Source organism: Trachinotus anak, unplaced genomic scaffold (assembly GCF_046630095.1).
Source record: "Trachinotus anak isolate AG129_WGS33_773 ecotype Australia unplaced genomic scaffold, CSIRO_AGI_Tana_v1 ptg000032l, whole genome shotgun sequence".
Lineage (NCBI taxonomy): Eukaryota > Metazoa > Chordata > Actinopteri > Carangiformes > Carangidae > Trachinotus > Trachinotus anak.
In genome coordinates, this window is record NW_027273883.1 from 1,913,463 (window position 1) to 1,932,602 (window position 19,140).

At 41.4% G+C, this 19,140-nt stretch overlaps 3 protein-coding genes across 4 annotated transcripts in view; 1 reads left to right on the forward strand and 2 right to left on the reverse strand.

Annotated features, from left to right (window-relative positions):
- LOC139613079 (collagen alpha-1(IX) chain) overlaps nt 1–1,081 on the reverse strand; it is a 30,917-nt gene extending 29,836 nt beyond the window's left edge. The window contains exon 1 of the mRNA XM_071469425.1: nt 313–1,081. Coding sequence (XP_071325526.1) covers nt 313–333 — 21 coding nt within the window. The 5' untranslated portion in view covers nt 334–1,081. The remainder of the gene's footprint in view (nt 1–312) is intronic.
- Nucleotides 1,082–1,217: 136 nt separating this feature from the next.
- On the reverse strand, nt 1,218–8,002 carry snrnp48 (small nuclear ribonucleoprotein 48 (U11/U12)). The gene is made up of 9 exons (XM_071469430.1): nt 7,764–8,002; nt 6,903–7,016; nt 6,688–6,748; nt 5,985–6,065; nt 4,491–4,673; nt 3,947–4,068; nt 2,731–2,828; nt 2,474–2,596; nt 1,218–2,303 (listed from the first exon to the last, which is right to left on the reverse strand). The coding sequence occupies exons 1-9, from the start codon at nt 7,899–7,901 to the stop codon at nt 2,213–2,215; spliced, it is 1,011 nt and encodes a 336-aa protein (XP_071325531.1). The 5' UTR covers nt 7,902–8,002; the 3' UTR covers nt 1,218–2,212.
- A 3,842-nt stretch (nt 8,003–11,844) lies between these two features.
- Nucleotides 11,845–18,767, forward strand: LOC139613088 (sorcin-like). 2 transcript variants are annotated; one of them, XM_071469437.1, is made up of 8 exons: nt 11,845–12,160; nt 13,771–13,809; nt 14,066–14,135; nt 15,477–15,520; nt 16,039–16,186; nt 16,424–16,537; nt 16,889–16,947; nt 18,371–18,767. In XM_071469437.1, exons 1-8 carry the CDS (start codon nt 12,113–12,115, stop codon nt 18,395–18,397), a joined length of 549 nt encoding a protein of 182 aa, XP_071325538.1. In that variant the 5' UTR covers nt 11,845–12,112; the 3' UTR covers nt 18,398–18,767. The 2 variants fall into 2 exon arrangements, with proteins under 2 accessions (XP_071325538.1, XP_071325537.1); XM_071469436.1 differs by having other exon boundaries at nt 11,847–12,160; nt 13,768–13,809.
- The last annotated feature ends 373 nt before the right edge of the window (nt 18,768–19,140 follow it).

A 19,140-nucleotide genomic window follows, 5' to 3' on the forward strand; every position in this document is an offset into this window, starting at 1 on the left:
TTACCTTCAGAACCTGATTAATGTTCATCTACTGTTAGATCCATTTAACACGGCTGAGGCTGAATAGGAGCCACACTGATATCAACTGTAACCAGTCAATGCTCATGTTCCATGTGATTTCTGACAAAAACAAACAGTCCTCAGCTGCTATTTTTACACGATTTTCTCTCTGGCACCTGAACGCTGCACAAAAAAGAATTTCAGTTTTATCCCAGTTGATCTGAATCAATAAAACTGCATCTCTGTCCCATCAGCTTCCCCTCAACCCAAACCTGCAGGGCCCCGCTCTAAAGCCAGATTATCCGTGTTTACCTTATCACTGGAGGCTCCCATGGTGCTGCAGAGCGAGTCCCCGTTAGACCAGACCAGATCCTGCACAGGACGCTTTCAGGACACAGACGAGGACAAAAACAACCTGATTTAGCTTTCCCTGAGCAGCTCTCCTCACATCACACCGATGGTTTCCCCTGTCTTCTCTCTCTGTCTGTCCCAGGATCCCTCAGGTTCCCAGGCACTGACGGGATCTCGCCCTCTATCTCTGCCTCTCAACAGGGTGAGAAATACCTGAACCAGAATCCAACATCATCAGAGAAAGTGAGACAGAGAGAGATGCATGGATTTGTGCAGAAGTTTCAACAAAGTCTTAACTTTATATCCACATTATTCTCTTTATGTGATGCTGGTGTAAACATAAAGCTTTATATGACATTTTATTTTAATGTTTTTAATCAGTTTGTCACCTGGATCCAAAATTCTAATATATGGTTGTGCCAGATTTTTTTTTCACTTAAACAAGAGCAGCAGCTCCCGAGAAAAAAATATTTTTCTCACTGTAAAGAAATTCAGTTTTAAGACTGTGCACAAAAACCTCTTCACCATCATCACTGAAATCTGTTTACAAGGTTTATGGTATACCCAATTACCAACTGAAGAGACATAACACTGAAAACTTACAATATGATGACACTTTATACTTTGCAGGAGATTACAAACACTGAATCTGGCTGCAGGTCAAATGAATCCTACGAATGAGTTTCTGCTTCTCGGCCCAGTTTCTACCCCCAGCAACAAATTTCATGTAAAAATAATCTTCATTTTGGTAACAACGTGCTACTGAATTGTTGTTGTTTGCTAGAAGATTTAAAATATTTTAAACTTTGGTGTTAATTATGTCTCATTCACAACACAAATGAAGATAGAAAGCAAAACAAAATAAGTGAATCTAATGAGATTTAATTCAGATGAATGAAGCTGATTGTCAAAATAGATTTCAGTGTTACAGGCTGTGTGGCCTGCTGCAGCTTCAACTGTGGACAGGGTTCCCACACCTTCTTTAACATCAAATTCAAGGACTTTTCAAGGAATTTCCAGGGCCGATTCCCTCAAACTCAAGGACCCAACATGGCACAGATCAGGTTAATTACTGTTACAGCAATAAAAATTTCTATGATGAGAACCAGCAGCTTTACAGAAGCTCAGACAACAACTAAACAAAGAGAGAGGCTTGAATGTGTCAACATGTCTCAGTTGTGTTACAGAGATATAAACTGTGTGGACAGCACCTCTCTGCCTATTTACTAACATACAAATTCAAGAACTTTCAATGACCCGTGTCTATTCAAGGTTTTTTCCCCTAATATTCAAACTTTAAAGGATATCAAGGACCTGTGGGCTCTCCTGTAAATGAGCTGCTCTACAGAATGTGATCATGAGGTTTTTAAAACAACAACCTGCACATTTTAACATCTTTTTTTTTTTTTTTTTATTTTGAGTTATTTCTCTTAAAAAAATCTAGACAATTTGCAGACACAGCAAAATAAGGCTTGAAACAGGGTGACCTTTGACCCCGTGGTAAAAGTGTGCCAGCTATCACACTCCTGTCCAACATTCCACATATTCTGCAGCTGGAAATCTCTCAGCCAATCAGGCGGTGGTAGGCGGAGTCTGTTCAGCAGACGTGTAGAATCACGGTTAAACAATGAAATGAAGAGCTGCAGCACTGATGCAAGTTTGAGAAGATGTCTCCGAAGCACAAAGGCTCAAACTGTTCATGTTGTTGGTTCCCAAAACTTTATTCCCATTTTTAACTTCCCAAAATCCCCCAGTCGAAACACTTTAAATGTTATGACATCTGACACATTTTGACCTGTAGAGGCCACAACAATCATAGACCTCATCTGATCAGACTCCTGTTGTTGCTGATCCAGGACTCTCACTTCTCCTTTTCCCTCTCTCTCTCCTCCTTCTTCTTCTTTTTCTTCTTCTTTCGGTCGTGGCGGTTGTCACTAGGGGAACGGGAATCCCTGCCAAGGAAAACTAAATCATTACCACAGCATCTGCATTTTTCCCCTTTTTAAATCCAAAGACATTTGAGTCATGAAAAAACTGACCAGTGACTGTTGCGAGATCACATTCATGGTTGTAACTCATGACGACTGACACAAGAATAAAGGTTTTGTTTGTCCTGTATTACCTCTCCCTCTTCCTTTTCTTCTTCTTGCTCCCTTTGTCTTGGCTTCGCTCGCGGCTGCGATGGCGTCTGCTGTGGGAGACGTGAGACTCTGAAGACGCTGATCTCCTTTCATCCAACCGACGCCTAGCAGACGAAAAATATCAGGCGTGACAAACCATTCAGATTTCATTCACTTTCTAATACCTTTTACTTCCTTAATAAACAACATTACAGGAAGCTGCTCATCAGGAGGTCAGAGGTCGCAGAGTGTCTTGTACCTGTGGGAGGAGTGTTCAGTTCGTGTCGACTCCTCCTCGTCCTCTTTCCACTGTCTGGCGAGCTCCTCTGAGTGGACGTTGATCACCTCTCTGATCACCTACAGGGAGACAACAGCCAGGCCAAATAATCAATGAGTTTCTTAAACTTTATTTAAACAAAAGATAAGACTTTTACTGAGGAGCCGCACTCTGGGGTCAGCTTCACATTTTTACAGTTATAACCAAAAACACCAGATTCTCTCACAAAACTCAGAGCCCAAGAGTTTCTGTCCACAGCACTTCTCCCCGTCTGAGCTCTACATTAAAACACTGTTAAAAACTGAGACTGACAATAAAGTTCTTCTTGAGTGGTACAGATCAGACACAGACACAGACACAGACACATACACAGACACAGACACAGACACAGACACAGACACAGACACAGACACAGACACAGACACAGACACACACACACACAGAGGAAGTGGCAGGTCTGGTGAGCAGGCAGAGGGTCAGTGTCTTGTGTTCCATGTTTATTTCTTTGCTTCCTGCACCCACGTACTCGACTTCCTCAGACAGTCTTCTCATATGTGGTTTTCCAGCTGCTAAATTACTGTGAATATATCATGATAAACCTTCACCTATCATCAGGAAGATTTCATGTTCAGCATCTCAAAACTCAAAGCTTGAGACGTTGTCACAAAGTCACAGTGACATGATTTACTCTTTCCAAATCCAGAGCGAAGAGAATTGTCAAGAGCACGCCAGACCGATATATAACCTGAACTGTAAAGCTATGTTGGCCAATCAGAAGCCTGAAAAACGGTTATTATTGGTTCTGATAGCTAACAATGACGTCACAAGCCAAAAACTCTGTTTTCCTGTTTACACGTCAACTCTGACAACAGAGTTTCTCAACCAAGGGGGGAGTTTTGCAAAAGGTTTTTTGTGAGTGGATGAAAGAACGAAACACAGAGAAAAAGCTACGCTTAAAAAAATACAGTGTAAATGTGGACTAGGCCACAGTGACCTACAGTGGTTCTGGTTCTCTGTCCCATTCCCTCCTATTAGAGAACTAAGCCGTTTGAACTCTAAAGACACACAGACGGCTGAAAATGTGAGCGTGTCTCCTCTAACGTGCGGAGCGATTTCTTCACAGTAACAACAAACTATATATTTATAATATATTTATGGCAGAGAACCGGCCGAGCGTCGTCCTGAGGCTCAGTCGTACCTCAGTGTAAGACTTCTTGGTGATGTGAACGTTTTTGGCTCGGTAGGACTGACGCCGCCTCTTGTAGTCCCTCATCTCTGCCATCAGCTCCAGGTGAGTCTTTGGTTCGTTCTGTTCGTCATCTGAATACACGAAAACAGAAACACACACACACACTCATTTTACCAGAGAACTGCGCTGAGGGAAAAAATAATTTCTATTTTTTATCCTTTACGATGAAAAGAAAAATTCAAAAAGTCAAACAGAAACTATACGTAAGAGTGAAACTGATAGATTTGAATTTGAAAATTCTTTAGAAAAGTTCAAACATCCTGTAAAAAAAAAAAAAAATCAGTTTTTCATGTTCAGATAATTTGACACCTGACATTTTGCTATTGATGATGTACTGATGTATTATTGTGGCTTGACTGATTGATTTTATTTGATGAAATTACAGAGTAACTAATTCCATTGTGGTCGTCATATAAAAACAAACAGTAGCAGAGACGTAGGCCAACACGTTCCAAACTACTGTCATAATATAAATCAGGCTGCAAAATCTTACCCCTCTGAAGTTTGGACACCAAATCTACGTAGAGGTCTTCGTTGCTGGAGGAGGCACCTTCCGTCTGTTGGCTGAGGACGCCGACCACGTGATCGTACAGAGCCAATCGGTCGGCCACAGTGAGGTCACACACAGCTCGCTTGTGGGTCTGAGGTACATCGACAGGTTGGCCGGAGTACTGACCTGATGGAGAACCAGAGAGGCTTCATACACATAGGAATGATTGAGTGAACACACACACACACACACATACAAGCCTGACACATCTGGATATGGTCAACAGAACTGGTCTGCATGATACAAGTCCAACTGATCGTCTCCATAAGGGAAAACGTGTGGTTTTACTCTTTACACTGTGAAACAAAGCAGCTCCTACTGAAATTATATTCTAAAAAACAAGAAAAGTTATTTTATGTATTTGGAGGAAAGTGAAAAAGGCAATAAAAGAGCAATTGTCATTACCACACTCAAAACCAGACTCAGCACACAAAGGAAAAATATTACAGATATCAGCACACAGGTAGAAATCAGTAAATGGATCCTTCACACTCTACACAACATCATTGACAGAATTGTGTAGTTTAGGTGCTGCATATGTTTTATTCATCGCACTGAGTCAATGGAGAGAGAGAAAAATAATTTTGGAATCAGGGTGATGTTTTTTTCATTTCATTATGCTCCTCTGTTCTTATTTCACTGCTTTAAACTGTACAAAATATTGAACTTCTTATCGAGCTAATGAGAGAAATCAGTATTTGATTTGGGCTTTTCACTGGAATCGTTTTAGCAGTGAACTTCATGGAAAGAGGAAGTGACATTCATTTTTATACACACAGGGTAATTTTTTATTTTTACCTTATTTTTTATTTTACTTAAATGATAACTGACAGGTCTAAATGTATGGACTGGACTTTCCCCAACACGTAAAGGGAAAAGTGTGTGAGAGTGTGTGTGTGTGTGTGTGTCTGAGAGTGTAGGAGCATGAAAATGCCCCAGCCCTGTGGTTAGAAAGGATATGACATTAAAGGATACTGCACGTAATCAGGCAAGCCTGAACCAGAGCAGCAGAACTTTCTAGAGCCCAGCGTCTCTCTAATACTCACCCCTGTCACTGCAAACAGAACACATAACACACACATTACACACACGTCAGCAGAAAGGTGATATTAAACAAAGATGACACATCCAGGTAAAAAGCACCTGAACAGTTACAGAATCTTCTTATTTAATGGTTTTACATTTTGGGAGTAAAGGAGGCGGATGTAGGCTGAGGGGGTTTAGACCAAACACCTGAGTGATGAGCTTGTGGGTTTAGTAAAAGATAACTCTCTAGTGACACCCACTGGTCTTTCATTGTATCTGGAATGTAAGACTAGAATTTAGAAATCTGCCCCTTTGCATCTAATAAAAGCTGTTGCATCTGATGGGGATGATACACATCAGCGGTTCACAGGAGACAGCCCTGTTGTAAACTGTTATTAAATGAGCTGATACCTTGCCAGAAGACTCCTTCCATCCTCATCATCGGTGCAGCAGATCTCGCCTGTAGGATCACCTGGTGCTGGGTGGATTTGTCTGAATGAAGGAAACAACATGGCGTCTAATTACAGACTCAGCAGCTCTGACAAAAACTGACATGAACCTGCATTTAACTTCTAGACTTTAAATCATGTCTCTTGACTTCCAGCCTCTTAACTTTATTTAAGACTGAACTTGTCACCAGTATAAAGTGAGAAAATGGTTGTAATTTCTAAATAATAAACCTTTTACATGATTTCTATCCTTTAGACATAGTAACTATAAAAACATTAAACAACAACAACAACATCAAGAAAAAACTATATTTGGTTTTTAGGTTCTCTTATCTTTAAAAGATGTTCATCAACAGCAATTAGAAAAAATAAATAAATAAGTCAAGACTATTTTGCAGAACATCCTGACTTTGATTTGGAGCTTTGAAAACTCCTAAACTGAGTCTCAATATTTCATAAAATTTTCACAAAAAACCATAAATTATCTGGAAAAGCAATAATTATCTTCACAGATCTTTGTAAACAAAATTAAATATTAATTAAATTATCTTCAAGACATTTTCTTCAAAACTAAAATGGAAAAAAAAGAACATTTTATTGAGCCTGTAAGCTGCAATGGGAGTTATGAGACAGTGATTTGTGAACAGTCATCAATAACAACTCACCCATTATAAAGCTTCTGACGCTGCTGTTTTCATAACACACAGAGGGGTCGTACATCTCTGCCTGCAAAATAGAGGTAAAGCGTGACTGCTCTTATGATTATGTGCATTAACAACAGCAGTACATTAACACTGGAGTTCATGGTGTTTACAGTGTCTGTCACATGACGAAGAGAAACTGTTTGCAGTCAGTGTGTTTGGTTATTCCACTGCACTACCTGCTCCTCGGCTGTGTAGCCCATCTTTCTGAGGCGGCAGGAGGCTTTGTGTTTCTCCATGCTCCTGACTGGGACTCTGTGGTCGGGGTCGTAGGGACACTGCTCCATCGCTTCCTGAGAAAACACCACAAACACCAGTTGAATCATAGCTGTGAATTACACACACATGATGAGGTGAGTGTTTTTTAAATTTTCTTTTAAACAGCACACACACTTCAATGCCAGGACAGCATTTCTGAGAAGTTATGGATGCATGTGTGGTAGTTAACAGACTGTTAAATTAATTTGTATAGTGGGTTTTTGGAAGATAATAATAAAAACACATTTAAAAACATCCCACAATCTTTTGGCTGTGGAGAAACCTGTGTGGCCGGGCTACACAAATAAATCCTACATGGGAGAGAAAATGTCTGAACATTGTACTGCACACACTATGTATAATTTTAGCATTCAACCGGAAGCTGCACACACACAGCTGCTACTGCCTAGTGCTAGTATTTTGTTCCTGATATGGTGCTGACGAAGTGTACATATATTTATATCGTTGAAATAATATACAAGAGGGGAAATTCCAAAGTAAAATAATGAAGACAGTTTAAGGTCAATTGTTAACATTAAAGGTAAAACTGTCAGAAAACCAGCGTGAGCTAATTTAACGTTAACTACCGTTAATACCTTTAACGTTACACCTCGGTGTCCCGTTGGGTTTGGAAACAACTGAAAAGCAAGGCTTTCCTTTACATTACGTTCATTTAAAAAACACATTAACATTTTCAAACTGCGACGAAACCAAGATTACTTTTCAAAAGATTAATTTTTATTTTGACTGAGGACTAAATGCTAACGTTAGCTGACTGTTACCTGCTTGTAGTCCAGTGACCATCCCAGCGTCTCAAATATGTCGTTCAGCTGTTTCCTGCAGTTCTCGGTGAACTCCGTCAGCTCCTTCAACCGCTCCAGACGATCCTGAACAGTTTGAGCTTCCACCGGCTCCGCCATTGTAGAGTTTAAATCCAAACCAACGAAGATTTTACCCCGAAACCATCAGTGTTTGTTTTCACTCCACTCACAGCGGCCATATTCTGCGCGAGATGATGACGTATACCGGGGCGTTGGCGGGAGAACAACATCGATGCATTCTGGGAGTTGAAGTCCACTATTTGGTTGCGCTTATATTATATTATATTATATTATATTATATTATATTATATTATATTATATTATATTATATTATATTATATTATATTATATTATATTATATTATATTATATTATATTTATTTAACAAAAAGTTAAACAAGCCATTTTTGTTTTGTAAATCTTATTAATCACAGTTGACAGAGGCTTTTATTTACAAAAAAAATAGCATATCAAAGACAAACATAGCAACAGTCATAGGGTAAATATCTATAAAATTCAAGCAAATCTGACAATAATGTGAACAATATCCTTGTTTACAGAGTATACAGTCTGAACTGGACCCACTGAAAGTCACACAGGGTTCATGTGGGGTACAGCTGGTTGTCTTGCAGCAGCTCAGGATGCAGCAGATCATCTGTATATATGTCCTCTGTTCTGAGGAGAGAACAGACAGCAGCCATTTTTTCAACCACACATGCATTATGATGGTGTTATTGTTTATCACACTGTATCTCTGTGTCAGACACAAAAAGGTAATGAGCTGTACAATTAATAGGGGTTAGAAAAAACATTACATTAGCATAATTGGCATAATAATTCGTACAGTTCTTACATTACTTCGACGGTGTCTTCAACAGCAACCTCCTCCACCACCTCCACTCCAACCACCAGGTTTGTCCGCACTGCATGAAGCAAACACAATAATATTGTCATGTTATTTCTGTTACTTGGTGAAGTGTAAGTGGATTGTGTCTTGTGTGATTGCCTTGATGAAACATGTGAATCCCCTTGTCCCCTGAATAATCAAATTTTTTCAAAACTTAAATAAAAGCATTTTATTAAAACCAAAGAGAAAACTAACTATAAAGACAAGAGACAGAAAACATTAGAACAATACTCACATCCGTAGTAAACATATGGAGATCCAGGCCAGCAGGGACCCAGAGCTTCTGGTTCCCTCTGCCCATAAACACACACACATCCATAGGTCTCCATGCCCAGACCCTCCCAGCTGTGACCATCAATGACCTGCTGCGATAAGTCCTCCCGATCACAATCAATCACTGTTATTGGCTTCTCTAAGGGAGGAGCACAAGGACCTCGTCCAGCCAGGCCAGAGCTGCAGAGGGTCCCTGAGTGAACGGGAGGTTCAGAGATGGACCACTGAGCGTCAGCAGTCTGACTGATGACTTCACCTGCAGAGACAGGTGAGAAGCAGAGTTATCAGATAAATAGAGTGCATTTCAATTTCACTTTTATCCAAAGTGCTCTACAATTTACCTCTCATTCAACCTCTCTCTCACACACACACAGACAGACACACACATTGATGAGCTACCATGCATGTTCTGATCTTCAGGAGCAAGCTGGACGTCAGTTTGTTGCTGTGGACATGTGGACAGGATGGGGTGGGATTCGAACTGCTGACCCCGCAATGAGTGGACGATCCTCTCTACAATCCATGGCTATTTCACATTTATCATACCAGATAGTTTTAGGTCAACCTAGACTCACTGTAGTTCAATATGTTTTTATCTCTGTTTTCTGTTTTATTCTGAATTTAAAGAACAACAGTCATTTTCCATCATAAACACACATCAGTGAAACATGGCTGCAGGACCGATGATGCAGGGCGTTGGCTCAGAGCTGCACGTCGTGGCTGAATCACATGTCTGATCCTTCTGTTTCCTGTACCTGCTGATTAGACCTGCTGGGTTTGGACAGGGATTGTAGTCACCAGTCATCTGCATATACTGGCACACACACACACACACACACACACAACACGCATGTACACATAGCAGGGAGTGCAAACAAAAACATGCATACGAGGATTGATTTAAAGCCAAAATGTTTCGATGTAGTTTTGCTGTGATGTGTTGGGGCAGCAGGCTGAGAGGAGCTGACAGTGGCAGGAGCAACACGCTCATTTTTCTAACCTCATCTAGCAGGAGAAATATAACACAAATAATACACACAACAAATCACAGCAGGTCACAAGCACACATGAAACGGTCATAGTCATTTCTAAAAAAGTCCAAATCAAAAGTTTAAATTCATCTGTTGAGATGAAACTTACTTCATTTGTAGAGGACCATCTTCTCAAGCTCAGTATTTACTTGTGTTGAATCAAGAATTAACAAATTCTGCTGCTTTTACTGCCGCAACAACTTATTTTCACCTGTAATCATCATCTTATCTCAAACCTACCTGTAGTGTAGCAGCAAACAGCAGGATGCTCTTCTGCCTCTTCCTCCTCCTCTTCCTCCTGGTGGCTCAGCATGCCTGCAGCGAGGCTCCCTGAGTGTTGAGGGAGGCGACACAGAGGAGGTGTGGGTGACCAGACCCAACAGTCAGGATTCAGTCTGTGCATCCCAGGCCGAGCTCGATCTTCAGCGCCCTTCACGAGTGTGTGCGTGGTCAGGGTGGTGAACCGGAGAGCCTCCCTCCCTCCCGTCCTCCTCCTCTCAGCTCTGCCTCTGAAATGAAAGAGGGAGCATCAGATGGGTTTTTCTCTGGACTGGAGTCAGACACAGCAGGAGTTAGTGTCAGGGAACAAGCTGATTGGGCAGCTTTTCTCAGCTTCTGATGTAATGCATTAAAGGGTCATACCTGTGTTTTGCAGGAATATTTTTACGCCACCCTGTATTGTTCAGAGCAAGCTGGAGTGTTTTAGATTTACAAGTTTGGTGTGCTCACTTCTAAGACTCACTTTCATTTATTTAGCTCTAGTGTAGAAAAACAGTACACTCTCTCTGCAGACTGCAAGGAAAGAAAAACACATTAAAAATCATTTACTCTATGGTAACTGTCATACTAGGAAACAAGGGATCGTCTGCATTTTCTGTTTCTCATAACATGGAATAGGCATTTTCTTAATCAACTGTCCTCTGAAATAATGTGAACATACTTGTGAGAGCATCAAAAGTCATAATAACTTGTGTGTTTAAAATCTGTGAATCAGTTCCATCAGATTTACATTTTATGGTGAGGCTATGTTTAAATTTGCATTGTTTATCATTGTGTAGTTTGTACTGCACATTGTGTTTTGACAGTTTGCATTTATTACACTGTACACGCCAGAACACAATTTTAGTTGGCCTATGCTTTATGAATAAAACTGAAGTGTGTAATAACTGTGCATCATCAGTCATGTCAGCTTTTATTCAGTCAAGTCTACTTGATTTCCCTGAATTTATTTCTATTATTATTCTTAATTATGTTATTATGTACCTAATTTCATTTTTAATGCGTGTATCTCAATTATGTAAGAACAGTGGAGGTTAAATTCAGCTGCCAGTTTAGGTAGTTTTTATTTAGATCAGTGAGGGTAAGCTAAATAACAGACAAACCTCTCTGTATAATACAGCTCAACAGAACCACTACATTAATCATTACCTCTCCATGACAGTTTCAAGTAAAACGTGAAGGAGGAATTACTGCAGGATATTTTTATCAGGGTACTAGTTTCATCTTAGTGCACCTGTAAAACTGTCATCTGAGGGTCTGCTCAGTTATCACCTCTGGCAAGGATATAGTTATATGTCTGGTTTCTTTTGTCAGCAAGATTACACAAAAATCCCTCAACCGATTTACACCGAACTTGGTGGGGGCTTGGGGTGGGAAACCGGGAAGGACCCTTTAAATTTTGGGGTAGATTCAGATCATCTGCTATGAATTAGATTTTTTTCCTCTGAAGTCTGGTGTGTACTGACCCGCCTCGGCCGCAGCGGAGGCCTGCGCTGTGTCCCTCTAGTGACAGGAAGCTTTTATTTTGTATCCAGCAGCCAGAGCTTTGATCCTATTGGTCGATTACAGGTCATGTGGTCACTCACTAATAATTAGCAGCCGTCCTGAAAAAAACCAAAAAACCAAAAAGGGATTCTCCGGGCGGTGTGCTGCTCACCTGCCCCTGGTCTACCTGGAGCTGGAGCCGCCTGAGCCCGCCCCGGAGCTCCAGGACCCCCTCAGCCCCTCTCAGCCTCGGCTCTCTCGCCTCTCGGCGCAGACACACCCTCGGAGTTGACGCAGGGAGAATCGCGGTCGCAAATTTCGTGCATTAGTGTGAAAATGGCCTATCCAGGATACGGTGCCGGCCCCGGCGGAGTCCCAGGAGCGGTGAGTGCCCGTTAGAGCGGGATGGAACAGCGGCTGGAGGCCGACCCGCCGCCCGCCGCCCGGAGGCTCCCGTCCAGCCTGTCCGGACGGAAGCTGGTCGGGATGATTGAAGCGTTTAGCTCCTGTAGAAACGAACCAGCCTCAGGTGTGCTGGCTGAAACTCACCTGTTAAACGGTTATGATGTTGTTTTATATTGTGCTGTTAGACTGGGGGGGGGGGGGGGGGTCTGAGACTCAGTAAGTTTGGAGGATTCTCACTTTATTTGTCTCAGTGATAAATAAACAGATAATCTTCTTAAACTGGGACTGGATTTTGCCCCCCCCCCCCCCCCCGCAGGTCATAGGTATTCGCTGTAAATCTGAATCATCAAAGTAACTGAAGCTGTTAGATAATTATTTCCCAGCACTACTATGCACCTTTGTTGCACTTCCTTTACTTTTCAGAATAAGAGTTTGCATTAAAACAAGCACTGGATGAGCTTAAAAAGAAGTTGGTGCAGATGTTGTTTTCCTGGTTTGCAGCAGAATCGTGTTCTCCAGGAAACTTGATTAGGTTTTTCAGTGGACTTTAAACTCTGACTGTTTGTCTGAAGAAATCTTTTGTAACTTGGAACCAGATGTCTTGTGCAATTTTTAGCATGAAAGCAACACACAGCAAACTGATGAGACATTGTTTGTGTTTTATGGTGGCACTATAAGTTTGGGGTGAGGACGGGTGGGGCTTCTTCTTTACAAGGCCTAATACTTACACACACACACACACACACACCAGAAAGTCATCTCGATCACTTCAGGTCTTTTCTGTGCTCAGTTCAGCACAGACGGACGCGGCGTGCAGGCAGCTGGCAGTGATCATGAATGAGAGACTGGGAGTTTTGACTCAAATGCAACGACATCAGGCCGAGACGCACCAGCTGCTGCCGCCCTGCACTGGCCTCCACTTTGTTAACATTCTTAAGATTTTCATACGTGATAATGAAAAGACATCAAAGCTTCCTCATCATTTAATGGACTTTAACTGACGTGATGAGACGGTTTGCAGGAAGGTTTCTTCTTTCTGCCTTGACTCACGGAGGCAAAGTAGATGTGCAAGAAAAACACTGTTACACTGTAGAACTGAACACGGTTAAATCATTTATTGATGAGTAATGTGAGAGTTGCATGTCCTCACCAGCTGTAATCACGTGAGAGCCTGAAGTCACGATTGATTCTGGTCCTGTCTGATATATCTGATAAATGCAGCTTCTTTAAATGAAGTAATTCAGCTGCGCAGCTACATGTTGTGAAATGAGACAACGTTTGATTTAATTTGACAGTCTGACTGATGAATAATTAAACTGAGCTTCAAGCTGTGAAACCTATATTTCATATTTGAGTGAAACAGAATTAGCTGATTGACAGTTAATTAGAAGTCGATTGACCACTTAAATCATTTTTGAACCGTTTTTTATACAGATTTTATACAGATCATCAATAGTTTTCACTTGGGCCATAAACCGGATCTCAGTAACAAGTAGAGAATAAGAAAAAGAAATAATAGAGTAATATTAAGAAACAGAATAAATGACACTAAATCCTTCCTGTGTCTTCTCTGTCTCTCTCTGCAGCAGGATCCTCTCTACGGATATTTTTCAGCTGTGGCAGGACAGGTAAGCCACCTGCACACACCTTCAGGAAACAGTTTGGGGGGGGGGGGGCAGTGGTTCGGGTGCATATCACATAGGCGTCAGTGCCCTGAGCAGCGATTTCCCAGCTCTGCACGTTGCCCCCCCCCCACCCCCCGTTCACCTTTGTGTTACTGAGCCTGCTGATCTGTGAACAGCAGCACCAGTCGACAGCGGTTACTGATGCTTCTCTGAACCTTTCGTGCAGCAGCTGACGTTGTGTTTCTCTGATCTCTGACAGGATGGACAGATCTCAGCGGACGAGCTGCAGCGCTGCCTCACACAGTCCGGCATCTCCGGCTCATACCAGCGTAAGAACACCAGCACTAATGCTGTTGTATGAAGCCACTTTTCCAGGCTATAACACCCATTATCCCTAAACCATTAATTATGCACATGAAAACACACAGAGAAGCCTGAGTTATATGGGCACAGAGAAATCCAGCCTCCCTGTGGTGGTGTCCTGAAGAAACTGCATCTCCATAAAAACCTTAAACACTCTGTCGCCTCATGGTTTAAAATCAGGAAGTAAAATTAAAACCCTTCCTAGAAAAAGTAAATATGAAAGTTCATTATGTGCTGATTTCTTCCCACTCATGTTAAATCTCTCTGTTGTGCACATTTTTTTCCTCTTCCAGAAAAACGTTTTTTGCAGAAACTGTAGAAATGTTAACTAATGTGGGTGTTTTTGTTTCATGGAAACGTCAGCGTGTGGACAGTCTCTCCTTCACTTTCATTTTATTTCACATAAAAAGAGGATGTGGTGAAAATCCTTCATTTCTTTGGTGGATTTCAGGAGTTTGTTTTGCTGCTGGATCAGATTCATGTGTAGAGGTAGAAAATGCCAAAAAACAGTTTCAAACACTGACACTTGAGAAGAAGTCGTGTGTGTAAAGTGTCTCTTATTTTGACGGTTGAGGTTGACAGGAAACGTGGGGAAAGAGCGGTTGAGGTGACATGAAATCAAACACTCTGGGTTGAATGGAACAGGATGTTTCGTGTGTCTTCAGCTTTCTCTGTTGTTGCATAACATTGTGGCTGCAGAAAAAAATCAGAAATCTGTTTACTTCTATTTGTAAAGAGAAACTTCGACATGTAAAATGTGTTTTCATCATTTGCTTGCAACTAAAGGTGTAAATAATAACAAATATCCTTATATTTCCTGCCATGCAATGGTTTTTATAATATCACATTTTTTTATCACTCATCCTTGAAACATAAAATACAATAATATAATTATACTTTAACCCCCCACCCCCACACCCACCCTCACACCTCACAATAATTTCATAGATCAAGATATTTGGGCTGGCCTGTAAAAAGATATTAAATTGTGGATATTACACGAGCCTAATAGCTGCTAAATTAATCAGCTTGGTTAGTAATTCACTAACTCTCCAGCTCAGTTTTTTTTTTCTAAATCTAAAAAGGAAAAGTTGATGTCAGGCAACAAGCCAGAGTCGAACTCATCCTTATTCTCCACACGCTTTGACCCACAGTCTCTGAGCTCTCAGCTGGACTCTGTACTGTATCTGTCTCCTGAACAAATAAATATGTTGCTGAGCCTTGATACAGAGAGAATCTATATGTGAACTGTAAGATTTGTGCACGTGAGCGTGGATGTGCTGACAGTCTGTGTTTTCCTCTCGCAGCCTTCAGCCTGGAGACCTGCAGACTGATGATCAACATGCTGGATGTATCCTTCACCCTTCAGCCAGTCAACACACTGGTTCAGCAGGTTTGCTGAGATAATGGACGTTAATGACTGAAAAGTTCAGGAACTTCATGAGTGAAATTTGTGAGATACTGTCAGTCAGTACAGACTAGAGCAGGTCTTATTCTGAAGTCATGGACATGAATCTGCTGCAGCTGCGATTTTGTCCCATTAAGATATGAGTGAGGTCCAGCAGTGATGTTGGGGATCAGTTCTGGCTCACAGTCTGTGTTCCAGTTCAGCCCAAGGGTGAACTGAGGTCAGGGCTCTGTGGAGGCGAGTTCTCGCTCATCAGACAGAGAAAACACTTCTTTGTTTTTGTGGACGAGGTTCACACGTGTCTCATTGTTTTCGCCTTCCTAAACCTTTTCAGTGAGAATTGAGAGAGTGAGACTTTTGTCCTGACAGCAGCGTCAGCATCAAGTGATCATGTCTGAGTGAGGAGCTTTGTAAACAGTGAGAGGAGACGTCTGTGTGGGATCCTTGACTGACGGTCTCAGAGGGACATGTCCTGCTCTATGGGCTTTAATGAGTTCAAGGAGCTGTGGCAGGCTCTGAGCGGATGGAAGAACACCTTCGCCTCCTTCGACCAGGACCACAGCGGGACGGTGGAGGGCCACGAGCTGCAGCAGGCCATTGTCACCATGGGTACGGGCAAACTAACACAACAACCTGTTAGACATGGAATTCAATTGTAGTTAGATATGCTTCTCTCTTCTTTCTCTGAAAACTTTATTCACATGAACTTTCATTTTATGAAAGTGTAAAAGTAGGAATAAAAGTTGTGAAACAGCTCTGTACGATGTCTATCTAAGATCCTACGGTGGCCCTGAGGGCTCAACACACTGCAGCTTCTGAAAACACATGTTGATGTGTGTCTTACAGGTTACAACCTGAGCCCTCAGGCCATGAACTGCATCATGAAGCGCTACAGCATCGGCGGCAGGATCCCCTTCGATGAGTTTGTGAGCTGCTGCGTGAGACTCCGCGGCCTGACCGGTGAGTGAGCTCCATCACCACGTTAACAGCTGGAGCAGATATACACATATACAGACAGATATACTGACGGGTCACCTGTAGCTCAGCTGTGACCAAACATGGCGGTAGAACGCCGCTCAGGACTGTGGGCGGTTTCATGAGGATGTGACAGATCAGACCCTGAGAGCCCCACACTGTCGTCACAAGGACAAACATCTGTGTTGTGATAATGAACAAATGTTAATGGTCAGAGTCAATGAATCGATGAAAGTATTTACGAAGGTAATCAAGTAGGTTGTTTTTGTGTGTGTGTGTGTGTGTGTGTGTGTGTGTGTGTGTGTGTGTGTGTGTGTGTGTGTGTGTGTTTTTCAGACCAGTTCAGAAGGAGAGACACGAGCCAGTCTGGCAACGCCATGTTTCAGTACGATGATGTAAGTTTGTCATTTTCTAAAGCAATAAATCAATGAGACTTTATTTGTGTTGCACTTTTCATGCAAAAAAAGGGTAACACAAAGTGCTTCACAGAAAAGCAATAAACCCTTTCACTCACTCACTCACTCACTCACTCACACAGACACATTTACACTCAGATCAATAAATGACTAAGTGATAAATGAAAACAAATAAATGAAGACAACAGTAACAGGAAATGAGGAAACGCTGAAGACTGGAAAACAAAGATAAAGATAAAATAATAAAATACTAAAACACAGTAAAACTAGAAATAAAAGGTAGGGTATTAAAAACCAAATAATAATAAAGATAAAACATTAAAGATAAAATAATAAAATGTTAAACCAGAAATAAAAGTAGAGTTTATAAAGAAACCAATCCAGAAAATAATCATAGAATAAAAGGACATAGAGTAAATAAAATATATAAATAAATAGAAAAACAAAATAATAAAATAAATAAAATTGAATTAAAAGCCAGAATAAAAAGGCAGCTCTGCTCTGTACGTCAGCTGGAGTGTGACCGGGAACAACCTGACAACATCAGTGACACGTCAGTGATGCAGTAATTAAATACGACTGTTAGTTTAGTGAAGGGGTGAAGCACAGTTCCTCTACTGCAGTTCCTCCTGACAAAATACTGCATATAAAGTATGAAGTGTGCAGGCGTTGACTGATCTCTGATCTGTGGCAGTTCGTGTAAAAACAAATATGTTTTCAATAACATGACATGATCCAGATCAGCTGATGACCAGCATCAGTCAAACGTCGCTGCCAGTTTCAAATGTGAAAACCTCAGAAACAGCAGGAGGATGTGATTCTTTCTCCTGTGACCTCACAGAGCTGGAACATGTTCGTTGTTATTTCCCTTTATTCCAGGTGTTAGTAGCTGCATGTCCTCTGTACTGACAGTCTAAACCTAAAAACACCTTTACTGATGTTCCTCCATTTCTGGCGGTGGGTCTCTTCAGGCTGCAGCGTCAGTATTTTACATACACACGGCATCAGAGGACTGTGATGTGAAAGGTTTTACCTCAGTCTTTTTTAGCTCAGTGTTGTTTTGTGTTTGCCTCATGTGTGAATGTTTGTTGACCACAACTTTACAAAGTGATAAATACATCAGATGTTTTTTCTTTTCCTGTTTTGCTACCAAAAAAAAAAAAAATTTAAATGCAGCTTTAAAAATGTTGTTTGGCCTCTCTCTCTCTCTCTCTCTCTCTCTCTGTCTCTCTGTCTCTCTGTCTCTCTCTCTCTCTCTTTCTGTCTCTGTCTCTGTCTCTCTCTGTGTCTCTCTGTCTCTCTCTCTCTCTCTCTCTCTCTCTCTCTCTCTCTCTCTCTCTCTCTCTCTCTCTCTCTCTCTCTCTCTCTCTCTCTCTCTCTCTCTCTCTCTCTCTCTCTGTAGTTCATCCAGGTCACCATGAGCATATGAGGAGTTGAGACCAAACAGAAGGGACACATGAGCATTTTAAAGTCCTCTCATACTGACAGCATGTCATGTCTGTGTATTTTAACTCCATGTTTTTTTATTTCTGTTGTGTAAACAAGATTAAAATGTCACTGTCACATTCCATTTTCATATGAACTTGTTAAGAATATTGTAACTAACAGGAATATTGTAACTGTCCGACTGTACCAACACCAACCACTAGAGTGCCTGTGAACCTGTGCCCTGGAGGGTTTATCATTAGCTCCTGACATTTATATCCTTTTACCTCAAGAGGAACCTTGTTAGCCTGAAGTGCTGCAAACATATGAGTGAACATGTATGAACTGAATAAACATGGGCACCTCAGAGAAAATGTCTCATGCAGTTTATTTTATTTCCTCCATCAAAGAGGTTTTGTGTCTCTTTATTTATCAGCAGGATTACATTAAAAAACTGAATAGATTTGAACTTGATGGAGGGACGAAGGGATATGTTCCTGGTATAAATGTGGATTTTTTTCTTTTAAGTCTGGTGTTTTTGAATGCCCTTTTAGTTTTATTTTATTTTATAAGGAAATGGTTTTAATTGTAATTTATTTTGAAATCACTGACATTGCAGATTCACAATGTTGAAACACATCTGTGCACAACGATCTTGACTCCTGCACAGTCTGCTCAGGAGTGCTCAAATTACAGGAGAGGCATGGACACTTAGATCCCTCTAACAAGGCCCACGTCACTGAGCAC

Bases quoted from the DNA above. Each gene is read 5' to 3' on its own strand.
- snrnp48 (XM_071469430.1), bottom strand. From the start codon at position 7,901: ATGGCGGAGCCGGTGGAAGCTCAAACTGTTCAGGATCGTCTGGAGCGG. The intron at 7,017-7,763 runs GTAACAGTCAGC...GTGTTTTCTCAG, and splicing joins GGTCACTGGACTACAAGCAG to GAAGCGATGGAGCAGTGTCC. The intron at 6,066-6,687 runs GTGAGTTGTTAT...TCCTTCATTCAG, and splicing joins CGTCAGAAGCTTTATAATGG to ACAAATCCACCCAGCACCAG.
- LOC139613088 (XM_071469436.1), top strand. From the start codon at position 12,113: ATGGCCTATCCAGGATACGGTGCCGGCCCCGGCGGAGTCCCAGGAGCG. The intron at 15,521-16,038 runs GTATCCTTCACC...TGACGGTCTCAG, and splicing joins TGATGATCAACATGCTGGAT to AGGGACATGTCCTGCTCTAT. The intron at 16,948-18,370 runs GTAAGTTTGTCA...CTCTCTCTGTAG, and splicing joins CCATGTTTCAGTACGATGAT to TTCATCCAGGTCACCATGAG.